A 20074-nucleotide genomic window follows, 5' to 3' on the forward strand; every position below is an offset into this window, starting at 1 on the left:
GCAAAGCCATAGGCTCTGGCTCAAGATCATCTTTTGAATTTTCTCTCCCAAGGGCTAGTGAACAGCCCCTGAGGCTAGTGAAGACCCTCTCCCAAGGGAGGGAGTGGAGATGGCAGAATTGAGCTAAGCTGAACTAGGACCTGAGAGGTTGCAGGAAGAGTTGCTGGATTCTGCTTTTTTCCCACGGGCACTAGATGATTGTCCAAGGCCTGGAATTATAGAAGAAGAGGCACTCAGTGTGGAGGAAGGGGAGAAGTTGGGCAGGCCATTCTTCTTCAGAGTTAGATGAATCTCAGAACTCTATTAGGGACGTGGCTGTGTTCAAGCCACACAGTTATGAAAAGAAACTTTGGCCAGTTTGGAACTTTGGAAGAGTGGCCTTCCACAGTCAACTGATGGCTGTGACACTGTGACCATTCAAGGAAGAAGAATGGCCCAAATGGAGCCCCAAGGGCCAATGGAAGGATTCTGTCCCTCCAGCTGAGACATTCGGAGTGAGACACGTGGATCTAGACCCAGGGAGAGAGGCTGGCTGTAGACAACTTAAGGTAACGGCTAAAGGCTAAAATTGGTTCATAGGCTGTGGCATGTAGGCAGAAGCCACAGCCAGATTCCAAAAGGCTTATCTGCTGAAGAACATGCAGTTCAAATCCCAATGGAGACAGTCAAGTCTGGTGGCAGGCTTGGGGGAGGCTGGGGTGGCAAGACCTCTGAGAAAAGAGAATAAATATATAAGTGTATTTTTACTTGCATGTGCATATGCACATACCTTTGGAAGGATACCCAAGAAACTACAGTTGCCACAGAGAAAGGGAACTCAGTGGTAGGGGATGGGAGAATTTATATCATACGGTTTTACTTGTAGATTTCCACCCTTCTGAATATTATTATTTGGATAAGCACCAAGCCTCAAATTCACACTGGACTTACCCAAGGATGAAATAAGGGAATCTAAGGGACTCCTGAGTGGCTCAGTCTTTAAGCGTCTGCCTTTGGCTCAGGTCATGCATCCAGGGTCCTGGGATCGAGCCCCGCTGCCTGCCTCTCCCTTGCTTGTGTGCTCTCTCTCGCTCTCTCTCTCTCTCTCTCTCTCTGACAAATAAATAAAATCATAAAAAAAGAAAGAAATATGGGAGTCTAAGATTTTGAGAGGTTATCACTAGATCTGTGGGACCCCACTGTCTTGGCTGGAGAGCCCCCGAAGAATTGTGTCTGGTCTCATGGCCTTTAAATTTTCTCCTTTTGAGCAAGCTCCTTCCATGTCTGTTTTACTTTCCTACTGCGTGTTCTCTGCAATTCTCCCTCTACTCCTTCTTCCTGAGTTATCTCATAGTTTAACTTTCAGATTTTGATGAAGTTCAGTTTACACCTCTAGCCCCCATAATTATATGGATAGAATAGAGGCACCTCAAAAGACCTAACGCATCATTTCTCCACACTAGCCCTCTTGCTACATTATCTGTTATTACCCAAGCCAGAAACGTGGAGAATTCCTCAACTCTTCCCTTTGTGTCACCCATCCCCAACCCACATACCAATCCATCACAAAGTCCTGATAATTTGAATCCTAACTACCTGTGGAATGCAGATGTGCACCCTCATTTCTGGCCACCCACCCACCCCTAAGGACCTGAACTTAAGGTGTGAGACTTTATCGTCTTTGGCCTGCACCTTTGTGATTATTCCCTATCAAGTCTTCCCACTCCACTATGGTCCCCTCCAATCTAGCCTGAGTGATTCCTTTGAAACACCCATCTGACCATGCCAGTCTCCTATTAAATCCCTTCACTGGCTCCTTCTCACCTATAATAGCTGTTTTAGCCCCTAGATACCTGGGGTGGGGGGAGGCATTTCCATGAACAGATCTCCCATAAGTAGGCCAGATTTCTTATGGGATACTCATGTACAAGACAAACTGTGGTCCATGCTCAATTTTTATTCCACCAGCAGTAAAACAATGCCTTTGTCTTCCATTGTCCCAGTACATAGTAGGTTGCAATAAGCCCATAGGTCCAAAACCACACCTGAGAACTTCTGACCCACAAACTAGAGTCCAGACTCATTTGATGCCTACAAGGAAGGTCCTTTCTGAGTGGATCTAATGAACTCTTCACCCTTATTTCTTTTTTTCTGTTTTTATTTTATTTTATTATGTTATGTTAATCACCATACTTGACATCATTAGTTTTTGATGTAGTGTTCCACGATTCATTGTTTGCATATAACACCCAGTTGTCTATTCAATACGTGCCCTCCTTAATACCCATCACCAGGCTAACCCATCCTCCCACCCCTCTTCCCTCTAAAACCCCCAGTTTGTTTCTCAGAGTCCATAGTCTCTCATGGTTCTTCTCCCCCTCCGATTTCCCCCCTTCATTTTTCCCTTCCTACTATCTTCTTTTTTTTTTTAATGTATAATGTATTATTTGTTTCAGAGATACAGGTCTGTGATTCAACAGTCTTGCACAATTCACAGCACTCACCATAGCACATACCTTCCCCAATGTCTATCACCCAGCCACCCCATCCCTCCCACCTCCCACCACTCCAGCAACCCTCAGTTTGTTTCCTGAGATTAAGAATTCCTCATATCAGTGAGATCATATAATACTTGTCTTTCTCTGATTGACTTATTTCGCTCAGCATAATACCCTCTAGTTCCATCCGCGTCATTACAAATGGCAAGATTTCAGGGCTTTTTGATGGCTGCATAATATTCCATTGTGTGTGTGTGTGTGTGTGTGTGTGTGTGTGTGTGTGTGTGTGTGTGTGTATCTCACATCTTCTTTATGCATTCATCTGTCGATGGACATCTTGGCTCTTTCCATAGTTTGGCTATTGTGGACATTGCTGCTATAAACATCGTTCACCCTTATTTCTTGTCACTAACTTCATGCTCCTTCAGATGATCAAACACTTCATGTAATTTCATTCTTTCATGTCTTTACCCATATTATTCCTTCTGTCTGGAGTGTCCTTCTCTGCCTTGTATGCCCAACAAATTCCTGTTTATCCTCTAAAACCCTGCACGCATCCCTTTTGTATGTATCATTTCTACACCTTATGTGTGTGTTTATCATCGCCTGGGTTGGGTGCATTGTAACAGCACATTTGCCTACACCCCATCACCCAAGCCTCTGAGCTCTTTGACAGCAAGAGCCATGTCTTGCTCATCATAGTATCCCCGAACATGTGGACTTGTCCCTGACACATAGTATGTGTGCAGGAACTGTTTGTCGAACTGAATGGAATCCCAGATTTTTCCTCGCTGTCTCTCTAGTACTAATGCACTTCATATTAGTCAATTTAGTTCTTCAACTAATTATATACTGACCTACACATGGTTTTCATTTAGTCCTGTGACCTGACAGGTTTTGATAAGTTTCACTGTAAATTATAGGGTCTGTGTTTTATGTCTGACCTTACCAAGAAAACCCAAGTCCAAACAAGATGAACAAGGGTATCTCCAATGTAAAATATAACTAAAGAAAGTTGTAACGCAAGAAAGAAGTTAGAAAATGTGTGCCAGAGTACTAGAACATTCTCATTGGTTCATTCACTCAGTAGTATCCCAGGTGTCGTATCTAGTGGCCCCAGAAGTCTTCTCTCCCGTGGAGGAAAGTAAACCATCTCCCTCAAGGCCACTCAACTCCCATTGTTCTAAATCAACAATCACCATGCCACCTATTCTGACTAACTCAGTTTAGTCAGGTATCTTGCTAACAGGATGGGGAGCTCTGGTATTTCAGTCACTGAATATGTCATGAACTAATACATGGGCATTATGGTTCACACATCCATCACTTATGTGTTTAGTTCACAAATATTAGTCCTCAGGAGCAGATTTAAATTGGGTGCACTACCAAAATCAATTCTACATCACTACAGAGTTGTCTCTGGGCCACAGTGACCATGCCAAGGCACTTCCCTCCTCAGTGCCCTCGACAGCCAGCTGTCTTCTACTTCTTTGTCACTCCCTTTTAATTTCATGCAACTACTTCTGTATAACTTATTCACAATTCACAAAGCATTTCACATTATGTATTTTATCCTCTTGATGTCCAGAGGCAAATAGTCTCATCCCCATTTTATCTACAAGACAAGTGAAGCTCAGAAAGGCCAACTGATTTGTCTAAGGATCCACACATCCAGTGAGCTGTGGATTATTTTCCTTAGCCCGCCCCTTAAATACCACAGTAGCTTAAACCCAGTTTCTCTGAATTGAAGTTTGTTCTTTTTCACATCAGTCCAGACAGGATTGGAGAGGAGAGATATAGCTCACCAAGTTGTATGTACCTTATACTCTTGTTGATCTATACTCTCTTTATTCCCTTCAGTTCTGGTTGACACTAGAGCTAGGAAGACTTTTCCTAATTGGAGGTCATGAAAATTAATCTTCAGGAAAGTTGACTAACATTTTCATGGTCATAGAACCCCTTGGAAGCTGATGTTCATTGGTCTTTAGAGCAAGCATCTACTGAGCTGTCTAGAGACCAACAAGCAATGTTACAATAGCCAGATCAGCAGCAGCATTACTATCAAAAATGGCAATATCAAAAATACCAGTGTTAATCCTTACAATAATTCCCACAAGGAAGGCATGTTATTCCCATTTTAAAGATAATAAAACTGAGGTACAGAGAGGTCTGTAACTTGCGCATTATCACAGAGCTAGCAAATAGGGTAGTAAGATCCAAACCCAAGCATATCTGAGTTCAAATGCCCATGCTTCTGATCACTATGCTTTCCCGTTGAACTACTTCACAAGTAAGAGCTATATGTGCACAACTGAACTTCTTAGATTGAACAGAGCCTTGGGTAGGGGCCTGAAAGAGGGGAAATGGATACACTACCACTCTTGGTTCTTGAACTCCCAAGCCAAAGTCTGTATTCTGGCTGTAGCACCTGCAGTACCCATGCCCTTCTCATCACTGACTGTTCCACATGACCAATTACTATTCCACACCATACTTTGCTTTCTTCTCAATACCAAACTCCTCCTTCCCAAACTCCTTACTCACTGCCCTTTCCAAGAAAGACTTCTCAGACGAATAAAAGTTTCTCGGATGAATACTCCAGTCTCTCCATTTCTCCATGATATCTGCACACTCTGGGAAAGAGTGTGTTGTATTTAACTATTAAACGCTTAAAGATGAATGGTGCCTGACCAAGGTCCCCATCTTGCCCATCATTTTCATGTGTCCCAACTCCCCCATACGCCACATGGCTCCAAGGTCTTCTTTCCCTCCCACAAAGCACCCACGCAGGACAGAGAATGCCATGAGCAACGCAGATTGAGACTCAGAGAGAATTTTAAAATGCAGTTTATTGCAGCAATACAAGGAAGGGGGCAGTTTAAGACCTCTCCACAAAAGACAATCAACTTGCTCACACCTTATATACAAAATCAAAGCAGCACAGAGCTTGCTCCAAGAAAGAGGATATTAAGGAGTGTCCAGAGCACGTGCTCCATGCACAGCAAAGAAGCTGTGGTTCTAACCAGCCTTCATCTGGCTGACTTAAGGAAGTGCTTTGAAATGTAATGTGTGTAGTGGTCATTGCTGAACAGTTTCTTGGGTAAAGCACAAAGCAGGGTCATAGCCAGAGGGACTGAGAGTGCCACTGATCTAAAAGCTTCTTTGGGAAGCAGAGAAGATAGGAAAGAGCTGGGAAACTGGGGTGAACTGGTGTAACTAATGAAAGCTCTTTTCTCCAGTGAGGCTGGGGCAACTGACCTTGGTCTTGCCAAGCATATTTGGTAGTGATGGTGAGGGAGAGCTAACAGGATGGAGGACACCTCTTTATCTGACTGCTCTGGAATAGCTGGTGGAAACAAACTTCACGCTGGAACTGCCACTAGAGGTTTTGTTACCCCCAGAGCTGGATCCCCGGCCTCCGGAGCTCCCTCCGGAACCCCAGTTGCCCCCTCCAGAGCCGCCTCTGTGGCCCCCACTGCTGCTACCGGAGCCGTAGCCGCCGCCACCTCCAGAGCCGTAGCCGCCGCCACCTCCAGAGCCGTAGCCGCCTCCAGAGCCGTAGCTGCCGCCACCTCCAGAGCCGTAGCCGCCACTGCCCCCGCCTCCGGAGCCGTAACTGCCGCCTCCGGAACCATAGCCGCCGCCGCTGCCGCCGCCTCCGGAACCGAAACCCCCGCCTCCTCGGCCACCACCTCCACTGATGGTGGTGTGGCTGGTGTTCACAGCTGCAAGGGGACACTCAGTTATCGTCAGCCCACCTCCCTTTCCAGCCCAGCAAAACCTGCACGTGCCCCCCCCCCCCCCCCCGAGAAAGCGGCTTGTACTTACACACGCTCACGTTCGGGGTACACTCTCCAGACATCCTGTAGGAGGAAGAAAAGCAAATCCCTCTTGACTCTCCAGCTGCCGAGGCAGAGATTCTCCTCATTTGGGGCTCCTCCTACCCACTTGATCTGAAACCCGATCCAGTCCCCTCGGCCTCCCAAACTTCTTCTCAGTGCAAACACAGCGAGAAATCTCCATGGAAGATAGACAAGAGTCTTGAAGCGAGTGCCATTGACCTTTAGGCCAGCTGACATCTGAGCCAGCCCAGATGGAGGATAAATGATTCCTTCTCAAAGCACTTCATAGAGATGCGATAGCCCTCCAAACAAAGTTCGGGACCCAAAATGAGACCAAGTCTTTCCTCCTGCGCCCTGCACCTCTCCTCTCCCCCTTCCCAGGACAAGCTGCAGCCCCTTGGCTGCATGCTGGATAGCAGTCAGCCTACAAGGGAAGAAGCACCATAAGAAATGGCCAAACTGCCCAGGGTTCTGTCCTCACCTGCTTTCCTCTCCTTCCAGAAGGGTTCTGTAGGTGGCGATCTCCATGTCCAAGGCCAGTTTGGTGTTCATCAGCTCCTGGTAGTCACGCAGCAGGCGGGCCATGTCCTCCTTGGCCTTCTGCAGGGCATCCTCTAGCTCAGCCAGCTTGCCCTGGGCATCTTTGAGGGCATTCTCACCACGCTGCTCGGCATCACTGATGGACTGTTGCAGCGTGGAGATCTAAGAGAGGAGAAGCTCCTATGTTACACATTGTCCTATCGCCTAATCCACCCTTGCCTTCTTATCTCAGATTCCTCTGTCCACCTCAGTGAGGCTGCTACCCTGGGTCCAACAGAATCACAACAGTTTTAAGTCAACTCATGGCTCTGGATAGCACATCATTGCCTCTGGATAGCTCGTCACTGCGTTACTTCCTTAAAAGCCCTTAAAGGGAAGGCAACAGCCTCTCCTGGCCCTGACTTGAAGCTTCTCTACCCCTTACACACCTGACATTCTTCCAAACTCCTACCCTGAAACCTCCTGGCCGCCTTTCCTCTCATTCACCATGTCTTTGCATCATGAGCTAGATCACTCATGACCATCACATCCATTTCTCTGCCAGGTCATTTTCACAAGCTTCCCTAAAGAGAACCCAGCACAAAAGCTCAATTGTGGAAACCAGAATGATCACCAAAGGCTTGGAGTGGATTGCAAGATTCAACACTAGAAAAGTGTCCTCCAGTTACCTGAGCCTCCTTCCCCAATGCCATATAGCTATAGCTGAGCAGTAGAAGGAGGGAACAAGTACCTGCTTCTTGACACTATCAATTTCAGATCGCAGTCTCTGGGCCACCCGATTCAGCTCTGAAATCTCCATCTTTGTACTTTTCAGACTGTCCCCATGCTTGCCAGCGGTTATCTGGAGCTCTTCATACTAAAGATGGTGGATAAAGTCAATTAGATGTGGCAGAGCATACCGTGGCTCACACATACAAATATAAGAGAAAACACAGGACAGCAAGACAAGACATTTCAGGAAAACTGACTAGACATTTGGCTCATTCACCTTGGTCTGGTACAGCGCCTCAGCCTCAGCCTTGCTCTTCTGGGCGATCTCCTCATACTGAGCTTTGACCTCAGCGATGATGCTGTCCAGGTCCAGGCTGCGGTTGTTGTCCATGGACAGGATGACATTGGTTTCACTGATTTGAGTCTGCATCTGGGACAGCTCCTGCAAGACATAATAGTTCAGTGACTCTTACAGTGTTAAAATAAAACACAACTTAGACAGAGGGAGGAGTCAGGAGATGGAAGATATATCTTTGTTCTTCTGGATAGTGATGGGTGCAGGCTCAGAGGCTCTTCATTTGGGTAAACATGGTCGGAAGCAGAGGACTTACTGCCTGGTAGAGCACTGTGAGGAAATCAATTTCCTGCTGCAAGTTGTCAACTTTGGCCTGAAGGTCCACCTTAGTCATATAAGCAGCATCCACATCCTAGAGGAACAATGGACATCGTGAAGTCATGTTCTTCCCAGGGCAAGTCCTTCTCACTAGGTGCAAGGGGCCTCTCCAAGTAGAACAAGCATTTGGAGTCTCCTCCACACCTTCCTACTCCAGGCGGATCACAATCCCTAGACTGCCCCACCCCTTAGAATCACAATTACAGGACAGCTCGCCTGAGTCGCTGAGAACTTGCCTCCCTACCTCCTCCATGAAGGCCTGAGAGAGCTGGAGAAGCAAATAGCCTGGATAAGCCCAGGTCCATGATAATGTCAGGGGCAAACTCTATTCGGCTATTCATCAGGCCCCCACCAGGTTCTCCACATCATGACTTCCTTCTGCTTAGTAATTGGAGTCCCTCTTGCATTCTTTATTTCAGATGTGAGGTCCATTCTACAGATTTGCTCACCTTCTTGATGGTAACAAATTCATTTTCTGCATTTGTCCGCTTGTTGATCTCGTCCTCATACCTACAAGGAAATCAGAGGGATTTCGATATTTGGAGAAGGTGAGACCTGAAGTTCAGCTTCCCCCACTGAGATTGGTATTAGCTGTCATTGCCTCCCGTTATTAGCCTAGGACAGCTTGGCCACCCCTTCCTCCTGAGCAACAAAACTACTAAGCTGTTTCCAGCTTCTAAGAAGAGGAAGAATTCTGAAAATGCCAAATTAGTTGGCTTCTAACCTAAGAAAAGATATCACTACATATTGTCTTAGCTTAAGACTCATAACCTTAGCTTGCCACTTTCAGGAAATATTTTAGAACACAAGTCAGGGATTGCCTGGCCAGTCTTCCTTACTTGTGCCGGTAATCTTCCACCAGGTCTTGCATGTTCTTCAATTCCGAATCCATCCTAGACTGGTCATTCTTCAGTTGGTCCACTCTCCTTCTAAGATTGTTGATGTAGGACTCAAAGTAGGGTTCTAAGCTGTGGGTCCGAGTGGAGGTGTCTACCTGCTGCAGCAGCTCCCATTTTGTTTGCAGCACCTGGTTCTGCTGCTCCAAGAACCGCACCTGAGAACACAAGCCGCCATTACTGACTGATGCAGAAATGGAGTCCACTGGCCACTGAGTGCCATAAGCTACCCCACAGTGAGACCCATGCCTCATTTGGAAAAGAATTTGTTCCTTCAAGTCCTGTTTTCCTGGCCATGGCAGAGAAATAGGAAGATCAAGTTAGCATCATTTTTTTATAACAAAATCTAACTCACTATGAATTCACAGAAGCTTTAATTTCCTGAGAAGGGTAATTATTATACTGTTGCAGCTAGAACTTTCAAAGGAAGTAACTAGACAAATACCAAACAGCAAAGCCCTATATAAAATTACTGCAATTACACTTGAAGTGGTTACATGATACTTAAGAGATTTGCCTTTCAACCTTTTTTTTAGGTAGATTGCCATAAACATTGGTATGCATTCTGTAAGCATTCACACATTCAGAGGTATGTTGGGGAGATCCAAAATAGAATTTGAAATCTGTTGTGGATGACTTTGAGTTGACATTATTGATGATTAAGCAAAAAATAAGAAATGGTTTACATGTTTTTCCAGAGCAGATACTCAGAGTATAAGTATAAAAAAGAAACTTGTACCAAGGTAACATTTTCAGAGGGCAGAGCTCCTCTCCTGAAAGCAAAAGATGTTTGGTGCTGACTTACTACATCCTTTCCACTACAATATCACAGTGCACTCTATTCACCCTCAACTCCTTTTTTATGGTTAGGAAGACATTTCCAGAACTCTCATTTGCACCCTACAAAGCTGAGTTAGCCCTAGTTCTTTTGCCTTCATTCACCATATGTAAGTCCCAATTCAGCTCAAGAGCTGAATGAAAAGATACTTTAAGGTGATGTCACATTGACCCACACTTATGTAGCCCACGACCTCTTTGTTCAAGAGAGAGTTTAGTCATTAGAATCATTCACAAGAATACTTCTAACATATCTCCTAGAAGACAATTCCACAAAATATCCAAACAGAAACTTGAGGCTGAAACCCAAGCAATCTCAAATGGACCAAGAGCAGCCCTCCACGTGTGCCCTAGGCAGATAAACTCACCTTGTCAATGAAGGAGGCAAATTGGTTGTTCAGCGACTTGATTTGCTCCCTTTCTCGAGTCTTCACTTTTTGGATCTCAGGGTCAATCTCCACATTAAGGGGTTGCAGAAGGCTCTGGTTGATGGTGACTTCCTGTATGCCACCAGGGGGGCAGACAGGCCCAAAACTGCCTCCACCAAAACCGCCTCCACCAAAACCGCCTCCACCAAAACCGCCTCCACCAAAACCACCTCCACCAAAACCACCTCCTCCAAAACCACCTCCACCAAAACCACCTCCACCAAAACCACCTCCACTGCCAAAGCCTCCATAGCCACCACCACCAAAACCACCACCCCCAAAGCCACCACCACCACAACCACCACCAAAACCACCACGTCCACCTCCTCTGGCCACGCTTATGGAGATACTCTTACTGCCACCAAGATTGACAAGGCTTCGACTTCCAAAACCACCGCCACCGCCACCACCTCCACATCTTCCCCCTGAAAATCTCCCACCACCTCCCCCGCTGTGGCGCACAGAGCTGCTAGTGGTCCTGCGTTGGAAGCCGACCACTCCGGCAGAGCCAGAGCTGAAGCCCCCTCCGCTCCGGAACCCAGACCTAGAACTAAAGTTTCGATTCATGCTGCCTTGGAGAGAGTTGGAGCAAAGTCGGGAAAGGAAAGGAGCTCACACTCCTCTACCCCAAGCACAGAGACTGTCCCTTATATACAGGGAGTGCATTTGGGCTTGGTCCTCGAGTCAGCGGGACGCAGAGCCTGTCAAGGGTTTGGTTTGCCTGCAGCCATACAAGATTTTTACGAGCCTCAACAATACGATAAACACTACACACCTAACTCCCAGGATAGCTCTCAAAATTGCTGTGTGTGCAAGATTGATCGTGTGGTAATCGTTTTATCAGACAAAATCTCTCTTCAAGTGCTTGTGGCTTTGGGAAAATAGGACCCTGCATTTGCCACCTGGTGCTTCTTGGTAAGATTTCATAACCTCCTGTCACAGAGATATGTATGTCCCCATTCTTGCCTTGCCCTTGTAAGCTGCTAAGCGCACTGTCCCCTCAGGCCTGGCAGGGGCAACTCCTCATGCTCGAATCGGAGGAGGAACTCTCCGGCCCATTTCTGAGATTGCTCTCTAGAGCCCAGAGCTCACCAAGTCGTATCCCCTGACCTCGAATAAGACTTTAATAAGTGAAAAATTAAAAGAACTTATTTTTATTACATGTGCATTAATATTATAGGAAGAGACACTGGCAGAGAATATGATGGATGGGCAGGTGCTCTGGAAGGGTCTGAGGAAAAGACATGTTCTTTTCTAAGTTTGCTGGTTGTTCCTTTTCCTCAGAGACAGGCTGGGGCAGGAGATGGAGATGCCAGCAAAAGGAAAGTGGTGCAAATGGAGGGCATGCCAATGCCGGTGGGAAAAGCCAAGAGAGCTGGGAGGTAACGGGTAGAACCTAGTCCATACATTCTGTAAAGCAAAGGGATGGAAGTGAGGCTTCACAGGGGGCTTGGAGCCTGACACCAGATGACATGGAGAGACGACTGTAGATTTGGGGGGAGGACAATGATGCGAGTCTGGAAAGCCTGATCCGAGAAGTGAAAACTGTTTCCGGACAATAGTAACGGCAATAGTAACAGGTATGATAAATAGCTAAGACGTATGAAAAACTGGCGCAGTACTAGGCACTGTTCTACAGCTTTTATGTGTATTCCCCTATTTCATTTTCACAGCTCTGAGACAGATGCTATCGTGCTATCCGTTTTTAAAACAGGGAAACTGAGGCACCAAAGCTCCAATTTACAAAGGTGGTAAGGGGCATAGCGGGGAGTTGAACTGAAGATGCTGAGTGACAGTGTGCGGGATCCTAACCAGTGTGTTGTATGACACCACAGCAATGACTTTGGGGTGTGCTGGCCGTTGCGTGTAAAGCCAGGCGACACAGGCAGCTTCCTGCCACAGAGAGCTCCAAGGCAGGAGGCCCATCCTATCCCTTCGAATCCTTGGCCCCAGGCACACGCAAGCGCTTGCAAAGTGCCTCAACTCATTCACAGAAGGGGGGATTGCAGGCGCAGAGTTCAGTGGGGAGATTTCACTTCTATCCAGGTGCAAGGGTGTCCAAACTGCATAGCAGCTGGCCAGGAAGTCGCAGGGGCCCTCCTGGAGGAGCACCCCTTGATCAGTCTTAATGGACAGAAGCGGGGTTGAGATCTGGAATGACCTGAGCCCTCCATAGACTTCCGTTCTGAGACTCCTTCGAAGCCCAGCCTGCTCCCCACACTTGCACATGAACACAGAATTAATTGAAAGACTCGGTGAGAAGCCAGTGCGAAGTTCAGTGGGCTCTGCGCAGCTCTGAGTGGTAAATCACAGGCCTGTGTGGGAGGTCCCCACTGTGGGATACAAGACACAGGGGAGAAGACCCTCCGGCTGGGAGCCCTGTGCTCCTAAAGCAGCACAGCTGGATGTCAGCCCTTCCCAGCCCCACCTCACCGCTGAGCCTTGTCCCTTCCCTTCTCCCACAGGTTTTGCACACACCCTCCTCCAGAAAGTGCCCCTCACCTCTCCACTGTTCCCCCTCTCGCCCCTCATCTTTGTGATGCTGTTGTCTGGGACTCGGTTCTAACACTAACATCTGTGGGCTGCTAAACCCGTCATCTATCTGGGGAATGAGTAATTCAGATCTTGTTCCTAACTAGGAATAATGGGACCTGGGACGGTCTTGGCATGGTAATGACTGTTGCCTAATCACCTCCTGACGGGCAATCAAAATTCTTCTAGTTCAGCACACTCCCTTGTGAGACATGTCACTCTGCACATTGATTCCTTCTAGCAGTTTGGAGGGGTGTGCCCCTGTGTGTGCGTGTGTGTGTGTGTGTGTGTGTACATGTGTGTGTTTATCCTCTCGCCTCTGCCAGCCAGCAACAGATCTCTCGGGGACTCGTGCTTCCATCCCCAAACTGAGAAACTGACAGTAAAAGCCAAGAGGTGGACAGTCAGACAATTGATAGACAATTTACAGAGCTGCAAAACTTACTGTAGGGGCTACGGTGAGGAGGGAGAGTCAGAGGGAAAAGAAGAAACGAGAAGGTATAAAAATCACCATCAGCTGACATTTTGGGCACTTCACCTGACCGAGCGCATACACCAATACTATGCCCACGGGAACCACGAGAACGAAGCTGTCAGACTGTTTGGACCCATTTTACAAAGTGGAAAACCAAGGCGTAGGGAGATGAGGGGACTTGCTTAGACACTCCAGCCCAGAAAACACACATCTGGGACTAGAACCCGAGTTTCCTGGTTTCAGTTCAAGTGTTCTTCCTTCTAAACCTGAGAAGAGGCTCAAGGACAGGCAAGTGGAACAGGTTCCTGTACATGAGTGTCAGACGATGACAGAATATTCCCATCTACAGGGACTCAAAGACCACACCATCTAACCCGCCGATCAAACACGTGAGAAGGCAAACCCAACGAAGTCAAAACATGTGTCCAAGTCATGAGATCCATTCCTGGGGATCATCCAGTTTCTCAATCAAACTCCCATTCTGTTCCCACGGCTCACTTTTGCGGGAACCCAGTGGGTCTGGAAGCTGCGACGCCACCAGCCATCCCAGCTCATCCTTGCCTGCCATGTCCCCAGGACCACGGTCAGTGTGCAGTGATAGTAAAAGGCAAATGTGGGAGAAAGGTGTGGGCCCTGCACCCTTCCTCCTGGCTTCCTTGCGGGCCCTGCATTTATAAAATACAGAGAGCATGAAAGAGGAGAGAGGCAGCCACATCCACAGGCACCGACTATGAGCTAGGAGCCGCGTCTCATCTAAACATTACCCAAGGTCCTCACCATGGTCACTAGGATTAGCCCCATTTTAAAGAAGAGACAACTTAGGTCCATGGAGGTTAAAAGACATGCCCCCAGCCGGGAACTGACAAGTCAAGCCTGTCAAACTTCGAGAACATGCCTGCCTCTATCCCAAAGGGCTCCTCGTGTCATGGGCCTGCCCCTAGGGCCTACAGGTTTCCTGCCACCCACTCGCTGAGCCTCACATCTTGACCTTCCCACTCCCATGCTTTACCCAAACCATTCAACCCTCTCCCTCTTCCTCTCTTCCTCTCCATCTGACAACCCACTCACACTCTTCTCTCCCTGATGGGTCTTCCAGCCTGTCAGTGACCCACTTCAAACTTCTACTCATAGGCAAGCTCTGGGACCACCCACGACCTCCATTCCTGAGCACTTGGGCCTGAATCTGGATTTGTCCCTCAGGCCTTGAGAGCAAATGCCTACATCTCCCTGCTCCGCCAGGCAGTGGACAAGGCCCACTCTTCCAGGGAGTTTTCCTTGATTAAAGCCACTCGGCTGCTCCATTGGTTTCTTTTTCTAAGCTCAGTTGCTGCCAGATTCAAGTACATATTCACATGTGTGTGTGTGTGTGTGTTTGCTAGTCCCTCAATTGCTCTGGAAGACTTTTGAAAGCAACACTAAGTCCTCTGTGTCTTTGGATGCCCTCCTCGAATGCCAATTGCTCCAGCTTCCCACACAGTCCCCTGCACCTGAAGGGTACCCCCATTCGTGCTGGATATCAGAGTGCCAGAGCACTTCCAATCCCGAGGACCCACACACATACCCCGGAACCGATCACTGGGATGAAGCTGCCACAGGCAGACTGTGGGTGTGGGCAGGAGCAGGGGTGGTGATGTTTTGATAGCTTTTTGCAGGATGGGACTGAGTTGAAGAGAGACATGCAATGACAAGCCATCCAGCCCTGCAGGACTCCACCAGGGACAGGAGAAAGAAATTTCAGGGGAGTGGGGAAAGCTGAAGCCTGGGGGGCATAAAGGAGAGTCACAGACAATGGGGAGGCGGGGTGAGATGTGGAAAGCCTGCAGCCAGCAGAGGAGGGGCCGAGGCTTTTTATGCAGAAGGAAGAGGTCCCCAACTAGGGAAGCCTGCTCAGGACAGATAGAAGGGAAGGAGATCCCCAGTGGCTTGCTAGCAGTGCTGGAGCTGAATAGAGGCCAGGAAGGAGGAAGCCAAAGAGGAACATGTAGGAGAGGGGAGGTGGATGTTGTCTGAGCTATGGAGTCAGCCAGAGACCCACTCTTGACCCACTGCAAATTTCTAGCTGTGTGACTCTGGGTAGGTCACTTGCCCTCTCTGAGCCTGAGTTTCCTCATCTCAAAGAGGGGACTACATCTACCTTAGAGGGAAACCAAAGTGTAGTAGATGCTAGATAGAGGAAGAGGGAAGGATTCTCTCTTACTATTGCATTGGGAAGGATCCAGAAAATGATTTAACAATCAGGAAAAACTTTGGAACAAGACCCTGTTTCACTGGAAACTAAAAAGACCTGGAAAGGCAGCTTAAGTTTTTGCGATAAGGTCATCTTGTGTGGGTGAAAGCCTTGGGGGAGGAAAGGAGCATAAGTCTATAACAAGGAGGGTAAGGCCCATCACACACAGGAGGGAATGTTGAGTGCAACTGCAGCCCAAGGGGGCTAAGCTAGCTAGGAATTACTGTCACTGTGGAATACCTGTTCTGCAGGGTGGGGACAAATTCCCATGCTGAGCATGCTGGGACAGGTGTGGAAGCTGGAACACACCCTCAGAGCCCCCAGAAGCCCTTCCAGACGGACACTGGGACATTCAGAACCAGTCCTCCCAACATCCCAAGTTCCCAGCTCAGTCTTCAACAGAGTGTTGATCAACCTGAAGACACACGGTTTCCTGGACTGATCAGAAAGCTGATAAAACCAGGGCAGCAGGTCCAACCAAATGATGGGAGTTACACCAAGCTTGAAGAGGGCTCTCGGAGCACATGGCTCATGATTGGAAGATGCATCCTGGGCCAAAGGTCCAGTAATGGAGGGTGAAGCAACACTCTTCACAGGCTGCTTGATATCGAGGACTTTCCCAGCCCAGAAACGTACACCTTGTCCAAGGTCAGACAGAGTTAGAATTTTATTGAGCCAATGGTTGCTCCTCCTGTCACCATGTTCCTAGATAACAATCTATGTAAATGAGAAGCTGGTGGAATTAAATTTAGATTCCCAGAGCATGCTGCCCTGCCCCAGCCTCACGCTGGAGGAGCTGTGGGCAAACTCCCTGGGAGTGGCCTCCTGCCCTCCTCTGTGCTCCCTCCTGCCCGCCCCTCTGTTGTTTGGTGGATGGGCCTGCCTGCCTGCCCCTCTGTTGCTTGGTAGATGGGCCTGCTTGACTCTCCCTCGGAGTATCAGCGCCATGGGAATAGCACTGAACACAAGCAGGGATGGAATGCTTCCTAGCCCCTGGAAGGACCACAGGTGTTCCCCCAGCCCTCCCCCAGGGCCCGTGAGAACCGTATGAGATACCACATGTGGAAGCATTTTGTACATGGTTAGAGGGCTATGGGATGGCTCCTTGTTGTCACCGGGGTGAGCTACAGTGAGAGGCATTTGCTCCTGATGGGATCTCATTGTCTCTAACAGGAGTATTGTTTATACCAGGAAGCCTCCTCCCAGCATCTTTTAGTGCTAACAACGCCCTGGCTCAGGCCCGGAACAGGACATCAAGGCCTTTCCTTGGAGTCCTAGATCCTCCTTGGCTAACTCCTCTCTCCTTGCCCTACCTTTCTCATGCCCCTGCCCCGTGGAATCTCTGTTCCAATATTCTAGGATTCAGGCACGTGATTCCCTCCATCCGTCCCCTGGTTCTCCATAATTGAAAAGGTCAAGGCTTCTGAAGAGAAAAAGCAGAGTCATGTTTTTTGGGGCAATCCCAATTACTGCCCAGAAGGAGAAGGATGGGCAAGATGACCTCTGATCCACCTTGCCCTGTGTTTTCATCCAGAGCCAGCTTGGATTTCCTAAGCACATCATATGCGCATGCATGATCCCAGGGAGAATCCCATCCACACCCTGGACTAGGTCTGCGGTGTCAGAAAACTTGGGCTCATTTCACAATTCTTGGTCCTTGGGCCCTTGGCCTCTCCATGACTTGATCATTCCTTGGCATCTGACCTTAATTTTCCCCAATATAAAATAGAGAGTGAAACTCCTTTTTTCTCAGGCTCCATCACATGAACTCTTAGGCCAGCAAAGGGATGAATGGCTGCCATACACATATTCCCACATATCATTCAGTCCCTCCCTCAACCTCCTGCCAGATAGTTAGCCAACCTCTGCTTGAAATGTGCCAACTCCTCATGCCTCTTGTGTCTCAAGATCAATAAAAATTGCTTCTTACCCTGAGCCAAATGTGCTGCAGTTCCCACCTGTTCATCTGGGTCATCAGCCGGGGTCAACCCCTCTTTGCCAAGGAAACTCTTCAAATCTTTGCAGTTAACTGTCACATCTCCCCCCAAAGATGTCCAGGGCCTTCCAGCGTCCCCCTGTGGCCAGGTTTCTGATTGTCCACCCCCACTGTCCTGGCCACTGTCGTCTGAATGGACTCCTCTTTAGTAATGTCCTCAGAGTGGTCAGACTACAGAAGAGCCAAAGTAGACTTGGCACACTACTCTCTTCCTGGTCCCCACACCTGTCCCCACTGGCCACCAACTGCTGTTGGCTCATGCGCTGTCACCATCGGCAGCTGAATACTGTAAACCAAGTTTATACCCACTGCTGTTTTCTCTCTCCCCGTCCCTGTCCCCTGCTCTTGGATTTTTTTTTTTTACTTCAAGTGTGGCATGGCTTCTGTCTATGCCCTCTCTCCTTGCCTTCGGGCAGCCCCTCTGCCCACCTCTCCTTTCCCAGCCCATTCCCCCACAGGTCTGCTGCCAAGGTGAGATGGGGAGAAGCCTCTCAGAGAGAAGGTAGGGGCCTGCGTGGGAACACACTGTCTTATCAATATGGACTGCAATCATATTTGAATGAATCCCATACCCAACTGTCATCCGTACTCCTTCAGGGAAGGAGAAAGTAGGTCACATCTTTTATGCAACTCCTTTACAGACTCAGAAATATCACATAGGGTAAGGTGGTAGCTTAACTTGCTCCATTCTTTTTTTTTTTTTAAAGATTTTATTTATTCATTTGAGACACAGAGATACAGAGAGAGAGAGCATGAGCAGGGAGAGAGGCAGACAGAGAGGGAGAAGCAGGCTCCCCACTGAGCCAGGAGCCCGATGCGGGGCCCGATCCCAGGACCCTGGGATCATGACCTGAGCCGAAGGCAGATGCTCAACCATCTGAGCCACCCAGGCGCCCCAACTTGCTCCATTCTTGAATGTCTGCATCTATGCTTCCCCCAGAGGCATGGATTCCAGAAAACCCTGCCCAGGACCCCCACTGGGTGAATGGGCTCAGTCTCTTATCTTCTGAGCTCCTGTCTCCTGGGAGGCAGACCTCTCTGGAGAGTGAGAGACCTCACTCACACACATTCAGTCTCTCTTATCTTTGAGTCTATGGAAGACTAGCCCCCTGTCTGAAGGGCCCTCCCCTGAGGCCCTGCCCTCACCTACTTCTACTGTTTTCCCCAGACCCGTTCCACTTTCTAGCCCTCTAGGAGGGCCAAGCTTTGGGGTAAAGCTTCCCTTCCCCAGAATTGGCACCTACTGCAGGCCCCACAGCTCCTGCCATGGAGGGTCTGCCTGTGTCCACAGGACAGGCCTTGCGACCACCTTCAGGCTAAGAGGTCCACAGAGACTCATTGCTCTGATTTCTCCTTCCTCTGAACTTTCCCCTCTGCCATAATCTATCATTTGGGTTGTGAGTACCTGAAGATTCAGAAACGCGTTCAGTCAGCACTGCATTCCCAGGGCCGAGGCCACCTCCTGGCACACGGCTGGAGCGGAATGAATGCGTGCTGAACCAATGTGTAACGACTTCGGAACGAGCGGCCACTTTCAGCACTAGTAAGATCATGTCTGCAAGGTCTTTTAAGATCATGCAATAAAAAATAATAAAAACAATATTTCCCAGATATGAATAATAGCAGAGGCCTGCAGAAATTTAAGAAGAAATCACTTATCTCTGATTGAACAGCAGTTTGAGATCACAGAAAATTTTATTGTAGAAACACCAGAAATGTCCAGCCCTTCAAGGTACAATCTTCAACCAGGAAATGATGCGGTCACGGCACTCTGCAGGGGACCCTTACTGAGCCCGTCCGATGCCCCCAAGAGAATCAGGGACTTGGAGGTTGCGTTAGGACTCAGCGAGGAAGCGAAGGTGACTCCAGATCTTAGAAGCAACACCACCCTCCCCCTCTCCAGGCCTGCTAGTTGGTTGATAGTTTCCCCTTCCTGTCCCCTCCAGCGCATCTCAAACATTATCTCAAACATCCTGTGTAAGGCCTGAAAGGAAGGGTCAAATTCTCACGAAGTGCTCAGTCACAGAGAACAGGAGGCAGAGGGACTTTGAAAGCCCGGGAAAGGGCACCATGCTTCCTTACACATAACGGGCAGCTTCAGGACTGGTCAGAATTGAACCCTCCCAAGACCCATGCTTGATCTTCCAATTCCTCCGGGCCTGGCACCTGGACACAGCAGCTCTGGGTGGCATGTGCCCAGCCTCCTGGACAATTCTCAGGAGGGCCATTATGAAGCAGAGCTCAGGAAGGGCCAGGCTGCCGACGAATGGAGCTGTCAGGAGAGGCAGGACAGAAGAGAACTCCATGGCTTCCCCTTGACTCCTCTATTCGGGGATAATTCGTCCTCCCAGGGGACAAGGATGCATGCCCTCTGAAATACTCCCACCTTGAGCTGTTAGCCCAGAGAATAATGCTTCTTAAGATGGAGATGCGGAATCAG

General features: G+C 48.6%; 1 protein-coding gene across 5 annotated transcripts; it reads right to left on the bottom strand.

The window, feature by feature from the left end:
• Positions 1 to 5801: 5801 nt before the first annotated feature.
• LOC114225770 (keratin, type II cytoskeletal 1) lies at positions 5802 to 10971 on the bottom strand. 5 transcript variants are annotated; one of them, XM_088025609.1, is made up of 11 exons: positions 10692 to 10971; positions 10345 to 10649; positions 9083 to 9297; positions 8693 to 8753; positions 8182 to 8277; positions 7848 to 8012; positions 7590 to 7715; positions 6801 to 7021; positions 6306 to 6340; positions 6095 to 6202; positions 5802 to 6025 (listed from the first exon to the last, which is right to left on the bottom strand). In XM_088025609.1, exons 1-11 carry the CDS (start codon positions 10969 to 10971, stop codon positions 5802 to 5804), a joined length of 1836 nt encoding a protein of 611 aa, XP_087881735.1. The 5 variants fall into 5 exon arrangements, with proteins under 5 accessions (XP_087881735.1, XP_087881734.1, XP_027981322.1 ...); XM_088025608.1 differs by having other exon boundaries at positions 5802 to 5983; positions 6044 to 6202; positions 10345 to 10589; positions 10635 to 10971; XM_028125521.2 differs by having other exon boundaries at positions 5802 to 6202; positions 10345 to 10634; positions 10677 to 10971.
• Between the last annotated feature and the right edge of the window lie 9103 nt (positions 10972 to 20074).

Source organism: Eumetopias jubatus, unplaced genomic scaffold (assembly GCF_037043125.1).
Source record: "Eumetopias jubatus isolate StellerSeaLion01/CBP00866 unplaced genomic scaffold, mEumJub1_p1.0 scaffold_8, whole genome shotgun sequence".
Classification (NCBI taxonomy): Eukaryota; Metazoa; Chordata; class Mammalia; order Carnivora; family Otariidae; genus Eumetopias; species Eumetopias jubatus.